The sequence below is a fragment of the Parasteatoda tepidariorum genome, chromosome 7 (assembly GCF_982258835.1).
Source record: "Parasteatoda tepidariorum strain Cologne lab strain chromosome 7, Ptep-v5.0, whole genome shotgun sequence".
Lineage (NCBI taxonomy): Eukaryota > Metazoa > Arthropoda > Arachnida > Araneae > Theridiidae > Parasteatoda > Parasteatoda tepidariorum.
The window spans coordinates 26715644-26739816 of record NC_141761.1 but is presented as its reverse complement, the minus strand read 5'-3'; the positions used below and the strand labels follow the sequence as shown (position 1 = coordinate 26739816).

Here is a 24173-nt window from a genome sequence, read left to right as displayed (position 1 = left end):
TGATTTTGAAAATTTTATGTATCTGCAGTTTTTTAAAAAAACCTGTTAGGTTAATTTTAAAAAAAAAAATTGACATCAAATTTTTTTAATTTTTTTTTTAAAAACTTTCCAAATTAATTGGAGTACGTAATTGCAAATCAATTAATTAATTAATAATTTCTGATTAATTTATTGATTAAATAAATAATTAATTATCCAATTAATTACAAATTAATTGGATTATGAGACAATTACAATAACTAATAGTCTGCATTGAAGTAATAAAATACCGATTTTTCCATACATTGAATTATTTTTTATCTCTCACAGGACCTTCTATGGGCCGAAACGAATGTTGCCCCCTAAAATTGTTCTTCATAAGGCATACATCCCACTAGTTTATTTCAAAATTGGCGAGTCACACTTCCCTAGTTTCCTTTGTGAGTAACTTCATTAGGTCGTTCTAGTTGGTGCGTCAAAATTCAGGTTGTTATACCGTATTAGGTGAAAGCAGTTAATGAACAGTTTTTCTCAAATTTAACATTTTGACTACCATTTTATTTATGGTTATTTAACTGTTTTGATCAAATATGGTAAAATAACCTTTCGAAAAATTTTTATTTACCCATTTTTTCTGAGAAATTTCTAACAATGTAGGTTACTTTTGCTCTGACACAATAGAGAGACAAAAAATATTAATAAGTTTCGTTAACTGCACATAATCTATAAGTGCATGGAACCCATGTCATAAGACAAAAATACAAATAGAAAACAACGAAAGGAATAAAAACGAAGAACATTTTTTAATATGTGAAGTAGAGAAACTACCAAAATGAAAAAATTTATTTCAAAAAATACTTTTAAAACTTAAGAAATATTTTTAAAACGTAAGCCAGAAAAAAACAAAATAACAGAAATGTATAATCTCGTCTTCAACTTACACGATTATTTCCGAAAATCAGAGTGCTTTCTAATAGTGCAACAGTAAACTCAAATATATTAATAGCGAAATATATTAATAAAATAGTTTAATTACAATAGTTCATTCTATAAAAAATATTTTTAAACCATCTTACGTTTAACTGAAGCTGCATTAATAAATGTTATTGAGAAATTTAAATAAATCAAAAGATAAATTAATGAAGACCACTATTAGCAGATATCTTAACTTCATTGGAAATTTTCAGGTTAATAATGTTCCTGGACAAGCCTGAGAGTCTCATAACTCTCACAAAATTGGTTTCAACATTGGATCGAAATACATTACAACATAGCACGGTGAAAATTTGCTGCTACAACTTAATATAGGGTGAAGTTGAATTAATTTTATGATCATGTCGGATCCATGATGATGCGAAAAAAAGATATAATACAACTTATTTCAAGGTTGCACCATATTGAGGCTGCAGCGAATTGGAATAATATTACCTCCTAAATTTCTAACAGTGCTGTCTCCAAAAAAACCCTACTTTCTGATATTCGGTATAACAAAAATAAAGATAAATATACACTCTATAACAAAAAAATCGACGCACCAGGAAGCAATCATCCGATTGCTTTGAAATTTCGTACGCATGAATGTTTTGAACAGATATGGCTGGAATGATGCCGACTGGGGACGCATGATCTTTAGCGACGAATCCCGCTTCCAACTGTGTCCTGACGATCATCGTAGACGTGTTTAGAGACGCACAGGGCAGAGGGGGGATCCTGCCTTCACTATTGCACGCCACACCGGCCCTCAACAACGCATTATGGTCTGGGTGCCATTTCCTTTGACAGCCGGACCCCTTTGGTCGTCATTAGAGGTACACTTACTGCACAGCTGTACGTCAACGACATCTTAAGACCTGTTTTTCTACCGTTCCCTTTGCAGCGCCCTGGGCTGGTTTTTCAGCAGGACAATGCCAGACCATATACGACACGTGTTGCTATGAACTGTCTGCAAGCTTGTCAAACTCTTCCTTTGCCTGCCAGATCACCAGATCTCTCTCCCATCGAGCATGTCTGGGATATGATGGGAAGGCGATTGCATCTGGCACGGAATGTTGATGATCTCGTTCGACAATTGGATCGAATTTGGCAGGAAATACCGCAAGAGACCATCCGGGAGCTTTATCGGTCTATGACACGCCGTGTGGCAGCTTGTATCCAGGCTAGAGGCGGGTCAACACCTTATTGAACTTGCTACTGTAACTCTGCAATAAATTATTCAATTGTTCTGAAATTTTAATCATTTACTATTCTGTACATTGTCTTCCTATCCACCAATTTTCGTTTCAATCGGACAACTCCTTCTTGGTGCGTCGATTTTTTCGTTATAGAGTGTAGCTGGCGTAAAATAGTTATATTTCACGCCAATTCAATGTATTTTATTCTTCACCACTGTACAAAAATGAAATATACAGCTCACACAGCATTATTTTACAAACGGACCAAGGAACTCGAGTATTTTAAAATGGAATTTGTAGAGAGTATTTTCCAATGTGGAATTCAAGAAATAGGAATTCGGCAATTCTAACGTTTTCAGATTCAGAAAAGATTTTGATCTTAACTTTAAAAAGAAATATCATACACAGCAGAAATTGAAAAATGATTTCATTTCCCTTTTTTTTGATAAAAGCTGCAAAAGGCTTGTTGAAAACAGTATTTTGTTACATTTATTTTTTTAAATATTTTTAGCAAACATCCTAAATTCAAGTCAGTATTATTATTTTTTTCTATATGTGAAGAGCAAACTTAGCATTAAAACAACAGGAATAATATTTTAAGGAAATGTGATGCATTATTATTTTTGGAGTCAACATTGGTAATCTATACATCTATACATAATAATAAAAGCGGCTGTGTGTGTGTGTGTGTGTGTCTGTAATCACAATATATCGCCCCAGAAGCCTCCCCCAGGCACGAAACTCGGCACATAATTGTGTTTTGACATAATGAAGAATTATTTTTTTTCTTTTTTAAAAATTTGGATTAGTTATTTAGTTATCAGTCATTTTGTAAGTCTATGCTTTTCGTCTGCTTTTTCGTCTTCAAAGAGCCATATTCAAAAAACTATTAAAAAATGCATATACTTTTCCCCACTCTTATAAATGTATGCTAATGCGAACCTTACAATTGAAATATTAATTTTCGACAACTTAAACCAATGATATACGAAGGAATTAATAATTTAATTGTAAAGTTCGCATTAGTTTACATTTATTAAAGTGGAGAAAAGTTTAACTTTTGTATTAAAAATGTGGCAACATATTCGATATGTAAATAGAACGCTTCGCTTTATATTTGTCGCTGTTCATAATAGTTATAATAAGTTTTTCTTCTTCTTTCCACGCTCTATTTTTTTTTTCTTAAGCGAAGACGATAATTTTTGTAGCGATATTGTAGTACTTTGTACAACTAAAAATTCTTTTCACAACACTTTAAAAATATTTACTTTATTTTCTTTATATATACAGAGAACAGTCGGCAAAGAATTCGATTAGGTTGAAAAACATTTTGCTAAAAAGGAACGAATTCCAAAAGAAAAAATAAGCAACTTAAAGAATAAAAATGCTGATGCCAGCCAATTTTTTGAAAGTTAACTTAGAAATAACAAACCAAACGATGTTAAATAACAAACCAAACGATGTTAACAAAATGACGTAGAAAGCGCAACTAGATCAAAATTATACAAGCACAACTAGATCAAATTATAATACCTGAGTGCTTGACGTAACAGATATAGAAATAGAATTTGATACCATAAAAAATTATATAGAAATAGAAATTGATACCATAAAAAATTTATTCGTTTTCGTGTTCTTTTCATGTATTTAGCATTTTAGTTTTTTTTTTTCTTAAGCGTTGTAGCTATATAATTTCAAACATCCTCAAGAGCTATAACACATCTGCAGCAGAACTGGATATGAAGACAAAATTGCAGGACAGGAACACTTTAATTAGACGTGTTTGTAATCCTGAGATGTGAGGCCCTCAAAAATTGCGCAATCTTCCGAGTTTAATCGGTAGTGGAATTTTACGAACGATTCCGAACAAACAGCTGTCTACCATTTCTAAACATGCTTGTATTCATAAAATCCGATGAACTTCTTTCATATTTTTAAAAAATTAATATTCTTTATTTGTTTTGCCACAGATTTTATGCAGTTATTCACGGATTTTATGGTGTAATTAAAAGGTATGGAATTCTGTAATAAATATAAAAACATTGAAATGCATGTTGATCATTTTATTGAGTTAGTGTTAGGAATTTTATGACATGTTTTTCGCTATTTTAGTTCGATTTCTTTTTTTTAAAAATATAACATTCCTTAGATCTTTCCATTTAATATTTTAGTTTCACGAGTTGCTTTGCACTAATTGCTATTAAATATTTTATGATATTCATTATCAGATATAGGTACTATAGTTCAAAATTGTTCTATGCTATCCCTTCGAAGATAAATAATGCGATATTGAAGTATATGAATGATTTTAAAAAAATCCTCCTCCCAATTAAAAAACCTAGATATCTATTTTCTCATTCCTTAAAAGACTTTTTTTTTTATCCAGCTTACTTATTTGTAAAAAATTCCATTAATATTTGAAATCGAGCAATTTAAATCAAAGTAATTTAGATAGTGTTTATTGATTAGTAGTAGTTTTAATCTGCTTATCAAATATATGGGATTATGTATATCTTAATATGTTTTATTTTTGTGTTATTCTAGGTGATCTATGTGGTTCCCGTTTTATACTAAGAAGTACTTATAAAAACTATTGTTGGCTGGAAACCTGTAATAAATTGTCCTAGTTCTTTTTGTGATAAATGAATTGTAGTGGTATCATCCTGAAAGAATAATCTAGCCCAGAAGAAGTTGGATAAAAATATAAATTACGTTATGTCTTGTAATTGTATTTAAAATTGTCCGCAATGTAAATAAATAAAATCTCTATCTTCTTAAAGCAGGGTTGGCAAGTTTTTGACACATGACGGTTTTTACCGGTTATTACCATGGTTTTTACCGTCATGTCAAAAACCTCTCTGTCAAAAACCCATAGTTTGGATAAAACTGTATTTTTATTTGTGTTTAACTGCTTATAATTTAAAATTAATTCATTTTTTTTGGCAATAAAATTTAAAACGAAGTTGCTAAAAGATATTTAAGAACAGATTCCTGCATTTTCCCAACATGATTATATCAAAACATACTATTTGAAGTAAAATATTAGGATACTAATCAAAATTTTCAACATTTCCAAGCATCATTTCGTTGGGCATATTACATTACTGTAGAATGTCAAGATTGATTACTTTCATTCATAAAATCTTGCTTTGAGAAACACATGTACACATAAAAAGAAAGCCTCATAAAATAAACTTTTCTTATCATTTTTGTTTTCAATATTTTACACAGAAATGAGACATGAAAAAGACTGGGAAATCCTTTCAGAGTTTCCTTGCAACATTGCACTAACCTTTTGTTATCATTATCCTCAATGATTTCGAATCCTCATTATTCTCGAATTTTAGACTCATCCATACTAAACTCAGAAATCGACTGGGCATTGAAAAATGCGCAAAATTAGTCACTTGCTATCGTATGCTTCGGCACAGTGACCCCGACTACTGAACATATAATTTTGTTTGTAATTAAGTTTTGTTTAATGTGCTTTTCCAACTGAATAAAAGCTTTTAGCTTGACAAAATAGCAGTATTTCTTGACATAGAGTTTGTTAGTAGTTAGAAGTTTTGAAAGTTTTGTTTAGCTTATTTCTAATATTTAAGAAATGCCAAATTTAAATTCTTCATTTTAGTTCCTGAATTTATTAATAGTTCCAAGCTTTTTTGTTTGTTTGTTTATTTCTAACAATTAAGAAATGCAAAATTTTGAATCCTATGTAAATCAAGCTATAATGATAAAAGTAAGTATCACTATTTTCAATAAGTATACTACAATATTTCTGTATGAATGTATATCCTTCTATAAGAATATGTGTATATAGTTGCAAAATCAATAGCAATCATTTACAACAATAATTTATAAAGAAAATTATGTGAAAATAATATATTGTCCGCTATATGCCATAAATAAAAGGAAACGGTAGGTTTTTGACAGTTTTTACCGGTAAAAACACGGTTTTTACCACTGTCATGTCAAAAACCAGTTTTTGACGTCAAAAACCCAACCCTGTCTTAAAGTGATCATGACTTATGAGTAGGATTGTTGATTTAAAAAATTCTTATGAAAAAAAAATCTACCTATTTGATTTATATCATATATTTTTGTTTTGTTTAACTGAGACATTTCTCTTAATATATGCATGGAAGGAAAAATATTCAACAATTAAGAATATTTTCTAATTAAGAATTAAATATGTACTTCAATTTATCATTATTACTTATCAGAAATTTAGTTGATGTAAAAAAAGTTTACTTGATGATAAAAGCTACTGAGTTATTTTAATTTTATATATCATTTAGTGTTATTATATTTCATTTTCAATAATTGATTATTTTCATTTAAAATTTTTATTTTGATATCTTGTCTATTACTAATGTGTTCTGATATTAATTATATTAAACTTTTGATTTGGTTATACTTTCTTATCTATTTAATAAATTAAATTCATTTTTTTTTTAAATATTGTAAAGATGTGTATTAACTTCTTGAAAAAAGGTAAACAAATGAGAGTATCTCGTCAGACCTGGTATATTTTGACTAAGCACTTACTTCAGATGTTTTTAAAGTAACAGTCAATTTTTCAAAAACTCAGAATCTGCTGAAGTATTCGAATCTGCTAAAAATATTTTTATTTCATTTATCATGGTATGAAAACTTTGTAACTCATTTTACAAAGCTAAATTACAAGTTAACTTGATGGAATTTTCTGTAGCCTTAAAATTTTTTTTTATTTTCACATGTTGCTGGTTATCTGTGTTCAGTGATGTATTACAGGTGATGAACAGGTTAAAAATTACCTATAATATCACATATAAGTAGGGATAAAATTTCAAAGGAAAAATTCTTTACATGTTTCAGCATTGTATGAAAATATGTTCTGTTCATTAATATAAAAATAGTTATTGAATCTGAAAACATTACCAATAATCTAAAATGTTTTCATTATATCTTTAAATCTAAAATAACTATTTTCTGTTAATTTAAATGTAATAATGAAAGTTTAATATATTCTAACAGTTATATATTATAGGTTTATATAGTTTTAGACATATGTTATAGTTTCTTATATTCCTTTACCAGAATTTTTAAAATTCATGAGATTATTTTTTTCAAATTGTTTTTTTTTTTTTTTAGTTTTCACTTATTTAGGAATTGTTAGAAATTAATTCTATCATTTAGTCTGCAATTATAATCTGTTTAAATATTTGATATTTCTTTTTTAAAGAGTTTTTTAATTTTTTCTACTAGGGTTGACATAAATCTATTTTTTTCCTACGTGGTTTTACTGTAATGTGGAAAAAAACCTATAATTCCTGTGCATGTATAATAGTTAATAGTAGTAGTCTCCAAGCATTGAAACTAATGTACTTGCTCCTTTTTTTTTCTACTTATTTGTAGTGTCATGTGCCACTTTTTTTAAAAAAAAAGTTAAGTGGTCTAAAAAAAATAGTTTGTATCGGCTTATGACAAATACACTGTTCACAAAAATTAAAGGAGCACATGAAATATTAATTTTATATACTTGCTCTCTTAATTCTTTTGAATAGTGTATTTTTAATGTTAGTGGGGAAGCAAATTTCAAACGCAACTAATTTTTTTGATTCTGATTGGTAGATATGCATATTGTATACACTGGTTTGCAGAAAACTTGTCACCATCACAGACTTCTTTAATATTACTCACTTTTATAAATTTAAGTCTTACAATATGTGTACTGAATTTTAGAGTAGGCTCGAAAATTATATGCATTTTGAGTATTCATTGTATATATATACAATGTATAGTAAAAACTATACAATTTAGATATAAATAAATGGTCAAAATTTTTATATTCTATTCTGCAAAGAATTTTAGAGAAATTGGCCACAATAATGGAAAATTTGGTAGGTCAATAACTAGTTTTATATGTTCCAAAAATAATTAATTTCCTTAAATTTAAAAAAAAAAGTGATGGTATGTATTACAACTAACATAGTTTTAAAAAAGTCAAAACACTTTTGAAAGAATCAGTGATTTTTTTGTAGAAATTTCGTCAAAATTAAAAAGTGATTAATGGGTTGAAACTAGTTGCAAGCAGTGGCACAGTTTTAAGTCACGGAACACCCTCCAAAATTACACATCACATGATTAACAAACTAATGCATGGTCTGTTAGATGTTGATATAAAAAAGTTTTCATTATTAATTTCAATATAATGGACATTTATATATATATGTGTGTGTCAAAAGAAGATAGGAAATAACCCCCGCCCCCCCCAAAAAAAAACATTAAAACTACACCACTGGTTGCAAGAGTCAATAAATTGCTTGCAGAAAGCTTTTCATTTTATCTAAATCTGCTGATTGGTACAAATGTTTTTAGGCCCGTCAATCGATGCAATGAGAATTGTGTATTACAGTATACTCTCAATTTGTCGAAAACCTTGTTATGTCAAAAAAATATTTTTCTCCTTGACATTATACATCCACCTAATGCTAATTTGAATTCCTATGTTGAAGTTTCTTCTCAAATCCTCATTATGTCAAATTTTTTTAAAAATAAAAAATGTTTTTCATTTAATGCACAATTAGTTTTGTCTAATTATCATTGTTGTGTTTAGACTTAGAGGTAACTATGATTCATTACATACATATTTATTAGCAGTTATTATTTTGTTTCATGACTTTTTAGAGTAATATTTTTCTACTTTTTGGAACTTATTTAGTTATGAGCTTATCTCAAAATTTTTAGTGTCCCTTCAATTTTGAGATATCGGGATTATACTGTGCTAATATTTAAACAAACCAATATGAATAATAGCTAATTTGTCACTTCAACCACACCTTCAAGTATGAATGTGCCCTTATGAAATATTGATGTCAGTTCAGTAGAAGGGAATGAATATATATACTCCGTAATTTTTGATGCACTTTAGTTTTCAGAGTAAATAAAAGAGCGTTAAACATCTAACAAAATAATTTATGATTTTCTAGTGTTTTTAAAATATTTACTGCTAAGAAAAACATAAAGCTGAAGGTTAAAAAAATAATTTGTTAAAAATGGTTTAGAATTACAAATTCACTCATGTAAACATGAATAAATATTTCAGTTCTTTAAATTCCTTATTCAAAACCATTTTCAACATGTGAATTAAATTTTCCAACAAAGTTTGTCTTCTAAAAATAGGAAAGAAATCACTAATAGTAGTAATTAACTACAAAAATGTAGTTTTTTGGCCCACTGTATATGCATATAGACTTTAAGAATTTATAATTGGACTAATTTAATCTGCTGTTTTGTGATTTCAATTTAAAATTCAGTTTTCTAATTTAAAACTGTTAGTTTTAAAATCTATTTTGATCAAACAGATTATTTTGTATACACATTTAAATACTTGAAGACGAAAAACGCTTAGTAAATAAATGTATATTTTTGCATCGCTCTCTGGTTTCTTGCCAAGATATCACTTTTGAAATGGCAATTAATGTGCATAAAAAAATAAGGGAGTGTGGTTATGAATAGGCCACTAATAATATATGAAAAAGTATTTACATAAAATTAATTTAAATGCTACCAATAAATGGAGTTACTTGCTGTGTCAAACACATCAAATGTGATAAGTTTATAAGTAATTTTTTTCTCCAAAATAAATACTACCTAAAAAGGTTATTTAATGACAATTATAGAACCTTTTGTAGACTTAACTTTAAATACATGTCAATGTTTGAATTTAAATGATCTTCAGAATTATGAATACACCACCTTTGCCCTGATTATGAAGATTATTTTTCCAATTTAGAATCTCTTGCTCTTTTTTTTCCCCTTTGATGTATGAAACTTTTATATGGCTGTTAAAGATTTTAGATTAAATGGTAGTTCAAAAAGCATAGTTTATAGTCATTTCTAAAGAAAAAACTTGCCATATGATGTATTCAAAATATTAGTTTATTAGAAATTAATTACAATTTGATTATGTGAACACACAAACAAAATTAGACAGCAAAATTGATGACACAATTTTAAAAAAATAAAGAACAAATAGTGTTTTTCTAAGCATTTATTTCATGAAAGATAAGAGATACATTAGGTAACATACTAAATAAGCTGAATAAAATAAACAAATCAAAAATTTTCAGCTCATTTTTAAATGAGAAAATAAATCTTGCTGCACATATTTAAGCAGAATTATTTCAATAACTCCAAAAAAAAACTCCAGAAATTATTTCAATACTCAGACAAGACTAATTCACGACAGACAAGGTTGTCTCAGCAAGCTCCGCCAATAATCTCTATTAGATCTTGTGGTCTATCAGTCATTGTCCCTAAATATTTCTGATGGTCTACCTTTACACAAACCATCCACCTTGAGTAAGGAATTGCTATTTTTTGAACACCCTATACACTTGTAAAGAACCCTTTTTTTTTTCTTTTTTTTTTAAAAAAACAAGATTATCACATTTAAAAGCAGTCCAAGCAATCTGATATGACACTTATTTCATTACAGGGTAGCTTAATTATTAAAAAAAAAAAGAAGGAAAATCTGAACTTACTTTATAACAACTTTTTTAAGACCGTATTAAGATTATTTCTTTTTAATATTGCAATTTATAAGTTGAAAATATATTTCCTAAATCAAAATTTAATGTGATTTTGGAAATGGTGCTTTAAAACTGGGAGTAAATCATGAAATTAAAGTAAATTAGTTTTTTATCTTAAATTGAGCTATCAATGCTTCCAAGAATAAATTTTCTGGTGAAAAGGCTAATCCCAACAAAAGTGAACAATGGAAATTTAATGATAAGCAACATCATGAAATGATATTGCAGAATTACAAATTTTGAAAGTTGGTTCGAGAGAATATTTTGAGTAGCTTACATTCGTCAATAAAAATATAATACAGGGTTAAAGAAAACATAGAATCACTCAAATAAAATAGGTCAAAGTATGCAAAATTTCTTATTAATTAATTTCATTTCGGAAAAAATATGGTGACTGAAGGTAAGAAATGCTAAAATTAAAATGGGGGACTTAGGAAGCATTTATAGGCTACAAAGAATACAAATTTAAAATAAAATACATAAAACTTAATTTATGATCTTAGAAAAAAAATATTTTATTGCTAGCTATAAGTAAGTTTGTAAAATAAAAGCATTATTTACAAAAAAGAAGTAATTCACATTCTTTGACATAAAATTGGATTCAATTTCTTATGAAAAATCAAACTAGAGTAAACTTAATTGTAAAAGATTAGCCAAGGGTCTCAATTCTTGTTTCCGAAACGTGTGGCAATGCCTTTCCGTGGGGAAATTAATGGAATTAAGTTGCTGGACGTCTTTTACTGTGTTCCATATACTTCTCTCTAAAAATAAATTAAGCCTTGTTATATAAACAAAAATATTTTATCGTAAAAATGAATGAAACTACTCAATTAAAAGAAAAATATAGAATTTAAATATTCACTCTATTAAAAGGAAGCATTAAATCGAACAAATATTAAAATATAGGAGAGCTTGTTTACTTATAGAATTAAAATTTTTTAAGAAAATAACTAAGTAACAAAAAAAGTATGCTTTAATAAAATAAATAATAGGCTAAATTTTTAAAATTTCTCAATATAAAAATCATTATAAATTCTTAAGTAATAGAAGGATATTTCAAAAAACTTTTTTTTAACAAAAAAAATTTAAGCATCTCCAATTCAGATTTCTTAAAAAAAAAAATAAGTATGCTTTATCAAAAATAAATGAATAAAAAGGATCATCATTACGAAAAAAACTTTTCTTTAAAAAGTAAAAATTAAAAGTCTTAAACATAGGACAAGATAAAAATAATGTGCTTAAATCAATTGTTTATACCTTGCTTGCCTATGTAACAAATAGAATACTTCAGTTATTTCTGAGTATGCCATGAAAAAAATACATCATTGAAAAAAATGATATGTTTAATTCTGAGTAAAATAATAATAACCTAGTTAAGTTCTAGTTCTGTTGTTGTTTTCGTGTCCATGGATCTTCAGATAACATCAAAGGTCTGGACTATTGTGGCCGCTAGCTTTGGCGCCTCTTGACAAGTTCTAGTTCTTCCTAGTTTATTAAAAATGAAATGTAATAGAGATTGAAGTTCGAATAAAACATTTCATAAAGATATTAAAAATTATGTATAGTACTATGTGACAGGGAAAAAAATGCTATTGAAATAAAATAATAAAAAAATAATGCAACCAAACAAAAAAGCTAAATATAATTTTTTATAGTATTATTTAATAGCAAAATTTAAATACCTTCTGATACCTCATAAATTTATAATTGCAGTGCCTTTTATTGCAAGTTATTTTTACAATGTGTAAAGTAAAAGAATCCTATATGAAAACTTGAAGTTGTCAAAAATTTCAATATTCTTTAATGTTACTAAATACATACTTCATCTTTTTTATTAAAACAAGAACACTTTTAAAAATAAAATTTTATAGAAACTAGTATCTGCAGCAAATAGCTGATCTGATAAACTAAAAATCTTAAAATCTAAAAAATATAATTGCAACAATAAAGTCAGAAGATCCATCAAAAGTTAAGACCCCATAATGTTAGTTCTTGAAAATTTTGTTTACATATATCATGAAAAATGATTATACGAATTGAAAAATTATAGTACATTATAAAACTTATTTATCCAAAAATGTTATGATGGCTAGATACAAAATATAATTTTTCATTATTTAATCTACTAATGATTAATAAAATTGTGAATTAGATTACTAAAAAATTTTAGTATGCCTAAAAGTAAACAATATTGAATGACTAAATAAAAATAATAAACAATACAGATTTAAATTTTATGGAGAATTAAAAAAACACATTTTCTCAAGCAAAATATAACACGTTTTTTTTTTCTTTCTATAACAAAAAAACGTAACTTAACATTTTTTGATAGTTACTAAATTGAATAAATTGGGATAACTTTGTGTAAAATAACATGTCCCTAGGATTGGGCACTGAACTTTGGAGCTTTTACTGCCCATAAATTCTTTTTATTTCTTTGATTTCTTCTTGAAAACCTCACTTTTAAATAAATTTCCAGTTTCCTGTAAGAACATAAAAATCAGCTAAAATAAGAGGAGCACCAATTTATAACGTCTAATTATACGGCCAATTTTTTATGTTCTTATGAAAAATAGGAGAAATGGTTATTCTACATTCTATAAATCTTCAAGCAAGTTATTTTTTAATAACTGTTACATTTTGAATAATATAATTATTAATTGAGCATGAATAACTTAGCTGACAATGATTTTTTTTTTAACATATTACAGTCAAATCATTAAATTTACAGTAGTATTCTTAATTCAAAATGATTCGAGGATTCACTATGATAAAAATACATATATATATATGATATATATTGAAGCAAAGCATGAAATTTACCACTAAAATGTTTGAAGTGAACTTCATTACATCACACCTTTGGAAAGTGAAATTGTTGCGAGAGTCACACTGGTAATTATATTCTAAAAGAAATATAAGTGTCCATCTTAGATTTAAAAATTAGCTTTATAGTTTGAAGAAAAATTTCATACTCATAATAGAGAACACCAAACTTTTTCAACTGATAAGTTTCATCAATATATTAAAATCAAGCGACTTTCTAAACTATTCAAAAACAAAATCGGTTTAAATTTTTTAGTGAGTATTGTTGACTCCCATTTCTCTGAAGCACCCAAATTTGCTTTGATTCCAAAACAACTGAACCGATTAAACTTTTTGTGACATTACGAACTATGAATTCGGCAACGGATTTAAACTCTAAATTGAGGCCCTCAAGATCTCAGGAACACAAACACGTCCATTGTCCACTAATCTTCAGATTTCCTGCTACGTTTTAAAAAACTTTATTTGTGAAAACCTTCAGCGTGGCGGACAGCTGGCCGCCTTAGGCGGCTAGTATGGTAATAAAACTACCTCATTTCTAGATTGTTTTCGAGAGGATTGAAATATCTGTATCTGCTACGAGTCACTAACGGGAGTCTTTTTTTACCTGAAAAAAAAGTAGTCGATAATAGTTCATAATTCAAAATAAAAGCTTTATAGTTTTATATAGTGAAATAAAAAATTTGCAGTTATAAATGCTTAAAAGTTTTAACCCTTTTTGCTCTCCGAGTACTTTAAAGTGGTGTTTGAACTAATTTATTTAAAGTACATAAAATAGTATTTTTATACAATTTTTAAAATTCTTAAAATACTGTGGCTACTAATTATTAAGGTATAAAAATTTTTAATTTTAGAGTGATGACTTTTGATGTCATTGGAGTGAAAGGATTAAAATAAATAATTTTACATTTCGAGCGGATTATGGCTCAGTGGTTAAGGCAATGGACCGTCATAGGAAAAAAAAACTGGGGTACGAACCTGTAACTTGAAACCCACCCACATTCATATAGATGGTAATCAGCTTGTCATGTGATGACGACGCAATGCTGACAACATTGCCACCATCATGAAATTATGAAGCTTTTAACCTTCATGATTTCTCTAGCAGTTGCGGGAAGGCCTTAGTGGCTCGTAATATATATACAGGGTGGTCCCGAATTCATGGTACAAACTTTAATGGTAGGTACAGGACATTGTAACAATGATTTATTGTATAGGAATGTATAGTCGCAAGTGACGCGGTGAGGCGTAAACAGGGGAAATAAAAGGAAAGAGAAATGGAGTGATCAGTTGGTATCATTGCTGGTAGAGGGCAGTAGATGTCTAGCCTCCGTTGAAAATGATGCATCGCAGTAGGGAAAAGCGCCATTCACAATTGTGCTGCCGTAGACGATGGGTGACTTTACGTATGCAGAAGAAGCAGACATGCATTGCATGTACGGCCGTGCAAATGGTAACGGCAGAGCTGCGTTACGAATGTATCGCGCGGAGTATCCTGATCGCCGAATGCCGGATCATAGAATTTTTCAACGGTTACATCGTCAACTTTGTGAAACAGGTGCGTTCGATGTCAACAGACATGACACTGGTCGATTAAGAGCTGTACGCACTCCAAGGCTGGAAGAAAGCATCTTGAACATTGTGGCTGATAGACCCGAGTCAAGCACAAGAACTGTTGCGCGTGACGTAGGTGTGAGTCATCAGAGTGTATGCAAAGTGTTAAACAAAAATCGCTTACACCCCTTCCATTTTCAAAAAATACAAGCATTGAATCCGGCAGATTATCCTCTCCGCGTGAACTTTTGCCTGTGGGTGATGCAGCAATGTGCGTTGCAGCCGGATTTCGTAGGTGATGTGCTATTTACAGATGAAGCGACATTTTCACGCGAAGGCGCACAATTCCCATGTGTGGGCAACCGATAATCCACATGCAACGCGTCCACATGCGTTTCAACAACGTTTCTGTATTAATGTGTGGGCTGGTATTGTGAACGACTTTTTGATTGTCCCATACTTACTACCCACGCGACTCAGTGGCGGAAGCTATCTTATTTTTCTGAAAGAAGTGTTACCACAACTGCTGCATGATGTTCCGATCGCCATTCGTAACCGCATGTGGTTTCAGCACGATGGGGAGCCAGCACACTTCAGCATTGATGTACGGAATTACTTGAATGCCACGTTTGGTGCTCGATGGATTGGGCGTGGTGGACCAATGCCTTGGCCACCCCGATCTCCCGAGCCTCGATTACTTTTTATGGGGACATCTAAAGCATCTTGTTTATGAGACTCCAGTTGACTCAGATGAGGATCTCGTCGCTCACATATTTGTAGCTGCTGCAGGTGTGCGTTAAATACCAGGCATCTTTGAAAGTGTACGCCAATCGCTCCACCGACGCTGTCAAGCATGTATCGCTTCTGGTGGACGCCATTTTGAACACTTACTGTAAACATGACACTTGTCAACAACGGTTTCAATAAAATCTTTGTTTTTCCTTTCGGCCGTTATTTCTCCTGTTTACGCCTCAACGCGTCACTTGCGACTATACATTCCTATACAATAAATCATTGTTACAATGTCCTGCACCTACCATTAAAGTTTGTACCATGAATTCGGGACCACCCTGTATATATTTTGAATAAGTGGTTTCAGATTAGGCTCACGTCATCGGAAAGGATTAAAAATATTTGTAATCCTTTTTGTTTCATAACAGTATTAAGAATAAGTGGTTTCAGATTAGGCTCACGTCATCGGAAAGGGTTAAAAATATTTGTAATCCTTTTTGTTTTATAACAGTATTAAGAATAAGTGGTTTCAGATTAGGCTCACGTCATCGGAAAGGGTTAAAAATATTTGTAATCCTTTTTATTTTATAACAGTATTAAGAATAAGTTGCTTTAGATTAGGCTCACGTCATCGGAAAGGAATAAAAATATTTGTAATCCTTTTTGTTTTATAACAGTATTAAGAATAAGCAGTTTCAGACTAGGCTCACATCATCGGAAAGGATTAAAAATATTTGTAATCCTTTTTGTTTTATAACAGTATTAAGAATAAGTGGTTTAAGATTAAGCTCACGTCATCGGAAAGGGTTAAAAATATTTGTAATCCTTTTTGTTTTATAACAGTATTAAAAAGTGTGTTTATTCTTTTCAAGGCAACTTGGCTAGGGCAGAGGTTAATAAGTCATAACTGTAAGGGATGTTTTATGCCTATCGAAAACAAGCTAGAAATGAAAATGTTTTGCAACTGTTTTTTTCTTCTTTCTCTTGTTTCGGGTACTTAAATTTAAGCAGAGTGAATGAATTGAATGAAATATAATGTAGGTTACTTGATTAAACTAAAATTTCGGTAAAACTATTTATTAAAATTTTGAAAAAAGTTTTGAATCAAACATGGAATAAATTTTTTGTATAAAAAACTATTGTATAGTTGTTTGAAGCTATGCAAAAGCTTTGTTTTTGATGCGATAATTTTATTGGGTTCTAGATACAAACATTATCAACGTGCAACATCTAATTAATTAAAGCTCTACCCCACAGACCAACATCTTTAAATCCTTTTACAGGCACTCATGTAGAAATTCCCATTAAAATACCGTAAAAATTATACCACATAAAGATGGCAATTGGGGTGTACGAGGTTGTTTTACATACACTTCAGCTCATTTTGAGGTTGCTTAAAATTCACTTCAAATCAACCAGGCGAATGAGGTTGTTTTTCTGACACTTGTAACAAAAGAGGTATTTATGAGGTATAAAAAAATTAATCTTATTTCTCCTAAAGAGAGTCAGGTATTAATAAAGAGAGTCAGGTATTATAAGCTTATTTTAAGGTTGTTTCAAATTCACTTCGTATCAACCAAACTGATGTGGTAATTTCTAGGATATACTAGGTTGTTTTTCTGACACTTGTAACAAACGAAGTATTTATGAGGTATAAAAAATCACCTTATTTCAGCTAAAGAGAGTCAGGTATGTATTGAGGTACATGAAGTCAAATTTTTATTTATACCTAAGCTTATTTTGAGGTTGTTTAAAGTACACTTCATACTAACTCACTACCCAGAGTTCCGTGTGAGCCGGCGAATAGCGCGTGTATTGACAATCGAAAGTCTATGCGAAATTCGGTAAGTGTGTTTGACATTTATTAATTAAGTTCCATCACTTTTAATCAAATCTGCTACAATTTTCAAACTTAAATTTAATTATTTTCGTTTTAAGGACGCGTCCTAATCTTAAATAATCAAAGTAGATGGATATTTTTCGTGGCTATTGTTGTAGGCTTAGCAATCAGAGAGAAGAATCTGAATATTTCTTGTCGCTGTTCAGGGTAACGTTACTAGTGAATCGTTAGCACGTTGAATGCCAAGCTAATTTTACATGGCTTGCCCGTCTGGCCAAAATGAATTTCTCAGTATCTATTGCATTAATTTCTTCAAACCATTTTGGTAACGATCATAACATAAAAAAACAAAAGAATTAAAAATTTACTTGAATTATGTGCTTCTAATAATCTTGGCTTCGCCGATCACCGGTGACCCCGTGGTGCCACGACCAAATTCAGTGAGGGTCACCGGTGACCCCCGTGGCATTCAACGTGTTAAAGCAGGTTACGCAAAGTATATTTTATTGTTTGCTATTTATTCAAATAGAACTATTCTTTTTATTTTGCTTAAACGTATATGTTTTAACGCAGCAGTATGCAAGCTGATTAATTGCAATGTTCATAATTTCTCTTATAAATAAATTATTGAAAATAGCAATTTAGCTTTGAAATTCTACTACAACTGTATGCTGATCTTTTGCTTGGATATCTGCATGTATATGCGAAGTTTATATTGCTGTTTATGAGTGAAAATATGTACAATAACACTGCATTTTAAATCTGATTAACATGTGTTTTTTTTCGTAAAATATATATATATTTACAAAACTTATCAACAAGTAGTTCCCTGATATTGCTGAGATGACCTAGGCTGTAAATAGCACATGTGCAGCAACGAGGAAAAAGTGGCTAGCAAGCTACTGCTCAGCCTTTTCCTAGGAAATAGTTCTGATTTTATACCAAAAAGAAAAAGTAATCTCACATAATAAACTAATAAATTTTTGTAGTTGTTGATAACAATAGTTTGCCTGGTATTTGATAATTGAAAACTAGCTAATGTACTAGATCACTTTTTCATGTTTGATGACAGAACGGTTATTTTTCACTACATTTTATTTTTCGCAATTCACCTTTGTTAATTATTTACTAAGCAGACTGTCATTACTTATTAGAATATAAAGCAGAATTAAATAAAACCCGATTCCAAGTGTATATGACAATTTGTTTCGATGTTAGGAGCATTTTTATACTGATTCTTATGATTCCTTACTTAAATTAGCAAATTTAAGAAATCTTACTTTTTTTTTAAAAAGTCAATATTGTTTCTTACGTAGTTTTAATGCTGAATGGAATAAAAATCGATTGCAAATAAAAGCACTTATTGTTTGAAAGTTCTATGCATTTTTTTTAATTTGAAAGAAAAAAAGAAGGAAAATATAATTATCAAACTTACAGGAACCATAATGAACGATGTAGGTTCAGTGTTAAAATTTCCAAATAAGATTGAAATTATATATTTGAAAGTAAAGGTTGTTAATGATAGTACTTTCTTCAGTGTATTTTAATTTGTGGCTGTAGTACCTGTCACACTTTTAAACGCTTTTAACTACGAGAATTGAATAGAAATGACAGAAGTGGAATGCCATTTATCTGAAAAAGAAAATTATTTCCATCCAGTTAATCCAAATAATGGAAAGAAAACAATTTCTAATATTTTAATATTTCAAAACCAGTCGCTATTATTGTAAATATGACTTTCTTACCAATTCATTTCTTTTTCCTTTTAGGTTTCAATACTTAGAAAGTTTCCACAGGGAGAAAGAATCAATATTTAAAATAATTTTGTTGGTTTGTAAGAAAAACTGAATTTTAATTTTAAGTAAAAATATTTTGAATTTCAACTGACTAATTATTTAAATTTGCAGTTTTATAGCTCTAAAAATTCAAACACCTTAGACATCTATCGTATAAAAAAGTAAGTTCCCTCAAATATTTTTTTTAAACTGTTGAGTTCGGATAAGTGTCTAGGATGATTTAATTGAATCTACTAAAATTTCGGGAGAATTATGTATTTGAAACTTTCTTTTATAATTTAACAAAAGAAGCAATTACTGCCGAAGGTGTGATCTGAAAAGCTTCAGGTTGGTAAATGAAGATCTTTACCAGTAATATTTTTTACAAATTTGTTAAAAAAAAACCTATTTAAAATAATTTTTAATATATGAAGTATTTTTTAAACAATAATTTAGACGCTTACCTCCATTCGGGCTTACATCTGAAATTTTAAAGTTGTTTTTGTCCACACGAGCACGACTTCAAGAGGCTAAAGTGGGCAATCTATGTGTCTAGTGGAGACAAATTTCATAGCTTAATAACTAGTCGTTTATTATGACTCAGAAAAGTTTATCTAAAGCCAAAATGAAATTAATTTCAAACTGTATGCCTTAATTTCATTAAAATACTTATTTTTAATCGAGCATTTCACTGCACTAAGAAAAACATTTTGAAAGCAAATTAATTCGTTTGAAAACCATTCTTCAATTTGATTTATTTGAAAAATATTTTGAAATTTGGTTTTTGTTTCATCAAAAAAAAATATGCGGGTCGACCTGAAATGTGTAATCGAGAAAGTTATACCAGTTACTTTCGATGGAAGTTTAGAAACAATATCTTCTCTTAAGATTTAAAAAAACGCCTTTTCTTTCCCCCCTTTTTTTTTGAAAAATAGAAGAATATATTTAGAAGAACTATGTCCCTCTTTTTTTATTAAGAATTAAACATCATAGTCTACATATCTATAAACACTTTTCTTCTTTACCAACATGATGCACAGCACAGATTGAAAAAAAATTTTCTTATTAATAAATAAAAAATTTGTTTTTCCTAAAATAGTGAACTCTTATTAAGTCAGCATTGTCATTCTCATTCACATTCTCTGGAAACAGCAAGAGAGGGGATTTTACTATGCGTTTTTCAGATGAAATACGTTTTAGATAGCTAATTTCTGCTACATTGAAAAGCGAAGAACTAATTTTTAAGTTGAATCAATTTTAATAACCAGTTTTAACTGGATGATGATTTGGTCTGTATGGGCAACACACGGAGAGCATGGCTCAGGGATAATCCTCTTACTCGAGCTATGTAAACAACTCGCAAAAGAGAAGACGAGACTGTTCGATGATTTTTCTGCTATAGTTTAATCTATGACAAAAAAATAAATAAATACTGAAAACTTTTTCTTTTTTAATTAATCGATATTAAATTTTATTCTTATAACAAACTTCATAAAGTATATCTTTCAAACTTTCTTAAACATTTCAACTTAACTTTTCTTAAACTTTCAAACTTTCTTAAACATTCAAAAAAAGGATTAGCATAAAGGCTTCGTGCGAATTTTTTTTTACTTGAGATTGATGCTGCTATTTGTAAAGGTACATCATTTTACAAAGTCACTCTAATTTAGAAAATAAATAACATCAAATGTGTTTGACCGATTCCTACCTCTTCCATTGAATAGGGGCCAGTGTAGGCCACACAATCATATGTCTACCCACCAGAACATGTGCTTATTTATGCTTAATGCTGATTAATTGACACTCTGAAACTCTACAACAGTGCAAAAGTTAATATCAAAATGGGTAAAAAAAAACAATATGTTAATGAAAAGGTAAAGAGAAAATGTGAAAATTACTTTTGCAACTTAAGAACCTTTTATTACAATTTTCAGCTAAAATTTTCAGCTAAAGTATTCTCAGTGTGATTATGTAACAGCATATGGAATTGTTGATTGATGTTGCCAATCTACGATATCCAACAAAGAAAGTTTGACCCATAATTAATGAAATTATTCAAGATGCTCACTCTACCCTCATATCAAAACTAGTCCCCTCTCTTCCTCCATATAAAAATATTTTAATTATTACATCAAAGATAGAAAAAAAATTTACAACTTTTAACCAAAAACAATAAATATTATGGGAGTTTAAATGCCATTTAATTCTACTTTCATGTAATATTTCAAAAATTATTAATAGAGCAAGGATGAGCAAATCAAAATAAATGATATTAATATTTGTGATAATAACCATAACAATTCGAGGAGATAATGAAACAAGCAACGATATTTTAATATTTTTGTATAAAATATGACATATTATTTTTAAAACGAATTATACCTGCATAGGAAATCTAAACTGTCAGATCTTTGTATGTTAAAATGATATCTTAAAAAAGGAAATTCCTACTAGATTTAACATAAATTTGATACATCGTACATTATAAGTGTAAGATTCGCAGGAAACCTTTGTATATATTTCTATTAATAGTAAAATTTTCACGCCACAAAGTGGATTGATTTATCAAGAAACTTTTATTTATAAGATTTTCAAGTATGAGTTACGGCAAGTTAAGGCACATCATAACAATGATTTAAATACGAAATTTATAAGTCAGTCACTTTGTTTTGTAAAACAAATCCTTAGAATTAGTTTTTTATAAGTTTTATTTTCAATTCTCTGCTTTAACGTAATGTATTTTCTCAAAAAAGAAAGAAAGCTTTCCTTTTTCTCACAAAACTCCTACTGCCATCTACCATGAAATCACCCACAAGCGGGCAGTGGAAGCCAAAACCACCGACACAAATCGTAGCAAAACCTGTCCTCATTTCTTTGGGAAAAATTGACACGCACTTATATCTTGTGCAAAAAAAAAATCTCGTATTTTTCAATCTTGAATAGCTTTTGTTTGATAAAAAAAACGGAAAAAAATAAAGGTTTGGTTCTAGGAAAACTTTTTATTCATTAAATCTTCAAAATATTTTCTGACATGTAAGTTCTATAAAAGATCTGGAACTAAATTCTTCTAACTTTAGAAAGGTATAAATATTTTGCTTTCACCTTTTCCATGAAATGGGGTAAAACGAAATTTATTTAAAATATTAAAATGTTGGAATAGAAATATTTCTGTAATATAAATTGTTAGCTATTTTTTCCACGAAATCTCTCACGGAAATTATTTTTTTTAATGCAAGAAGCCAGGGAGAAATCTTTTTTTTTTTTCAATTCAACTTCATTACTTTAACAATTTGAAGCCTCATAAATTTTTTTTCTTTGAAATAAGATGCATTCTTGGAATTTCCTTTATTAAAGCACTAAATTGTAATTTCATACTTTTTTTTAAAATTGTGATGGAAAATTCAAATAAATTGAAAATTTTGAAAGCTTTATTTTATATTGGTAAGAGAGTGAGAAATTAAAAAACCATTTAATAACGCAATATAATTCTTCAATTCAAATCTTCAGGCATCGATTTAAAGAGAGTGGGTTCGAGTACCGATGTAAAGATAGCGTTCTCAAGTTTAAAACAAAAGAGAGTGAACTATAAAAATTGATCAAATAACAGTAGTTTGAAGCAGTGATTGAAGGAGAGAGGGTTCGAGTACCGAGGTAAAGATAGTGGGTTCAAGTTTTAAACAAAAGAGAGTGAGCTGTAAAAATTGATCAAATAGCAGTGGTTTCAAGCACCGATTAAAGGAGAGAGGGTTCGAGCACCGATGTAAAGATAGTGGGTTCAAGATTTAAACAAAAGAGAGTGAATAATAAAAATTGATCAAATAACAGTGGTTTCAAGCATCGATTAAAGCAGAGAGCGTTCATGTTCCGATGTAAAGACAGTGGGTTCAAGTTTTAAACAAAACATTGTGAACTAAAAAATTGATCAAATGACATTGGTTTCAAGCACCGATTAAAGAAGAAGGGGTTCGAGAACCGATGTAAAGATAGTGGGTTCAAGTTTTAAACAAAAGAGAGTGAACTATAAATATTGTTTAAATAACAGTGGATTCAAGCACCGATTAAAAGAGAGTGGGTTCGTGTACCGATGTAAAGATAGTGGGTTCAAGTTTGAAGTAAATAATAAAGTTTGAGTGAATAATAAAAATTGATCAAATATTTAGAAAAATACAAACCTCTTGCATAGTCCACAAAAGCTAACCAAATATTTAATATTGAGAAAGCATCAAAGGTGGCGATTCGCTTATTATTACTTACAAGAGAGCGGTTAGAGCATAGCCCCCAAAAAATTAAGCCGTTGAGATCACCAAGCTATTTTGGTGACGTCACTAATAGTGGTTTTGACTTGCTACCAATTTTAAATATTTGTCATTGAACTACAGAACCGTTGATTATGTGATTCTTTCTATGGTAATATTTTATCATTTTAATAATGCCTGAGCTGTACCGAGATTTAAAGGTTATTATAAATTCTTCAAAAACAAGGAACAGAAAGAATGGATATATTCAATTAAAATCGAATAACAGCTGATAGTCGAGTAAGTGTTATTTATCTTTGAATTCGCTCACTTAAATATAAGCTTCTAAATTATATAATAAAGGAAGTCGTATTTCAGAATAACAATGTTTCAGGTATTGTTCGTTAGTGAATATTTTAAAATAAAATTAGAAAATTATTCGTACTTTCTCAAAATTTTAGGTCGTGAAATAAAACATATTGAAA

At 29.3% G+C, this 24173-nt stretch overlaps 1 protein-coding gene and 1 long non-coding RNA gene across 2 annotated transcripts; one reads left to right on the top strand and one right to left on the bottom strand.

The window, feature by feature from the left end:
• Positions 1-11331: 11331 nt before the first annotated feature.
• LOC147806966 (uncharacterized) lies at positions 11332-13969 on the bottom strand. Its single transcript, XR_015435410.1, has 3 exons — positions 13550-13969; positions 12096-12211; positions 11332-11487 (listed from the first exon to the last, which is right to left on the bottom strand). It is a non-coding gene; the product is annotated as an uncharacterized LOC147806966 (long non-coding RNA).
• A 1059-nt stretch (positions 13970-15028) lies between these two features.
• Positions 15029-15475, top strand: LOC147806965 (uncharacterized). Its single transcript, XM_087168718.1, has one exon. It carries the CDS (start codon positions 15029-15031, stop codon positions 15473-15475), a length of 447 nt encoding a protein of 148 aa, XP_087024844.1.
• Positions 15476-24173: the final 8698 nt, after the last annotated feature.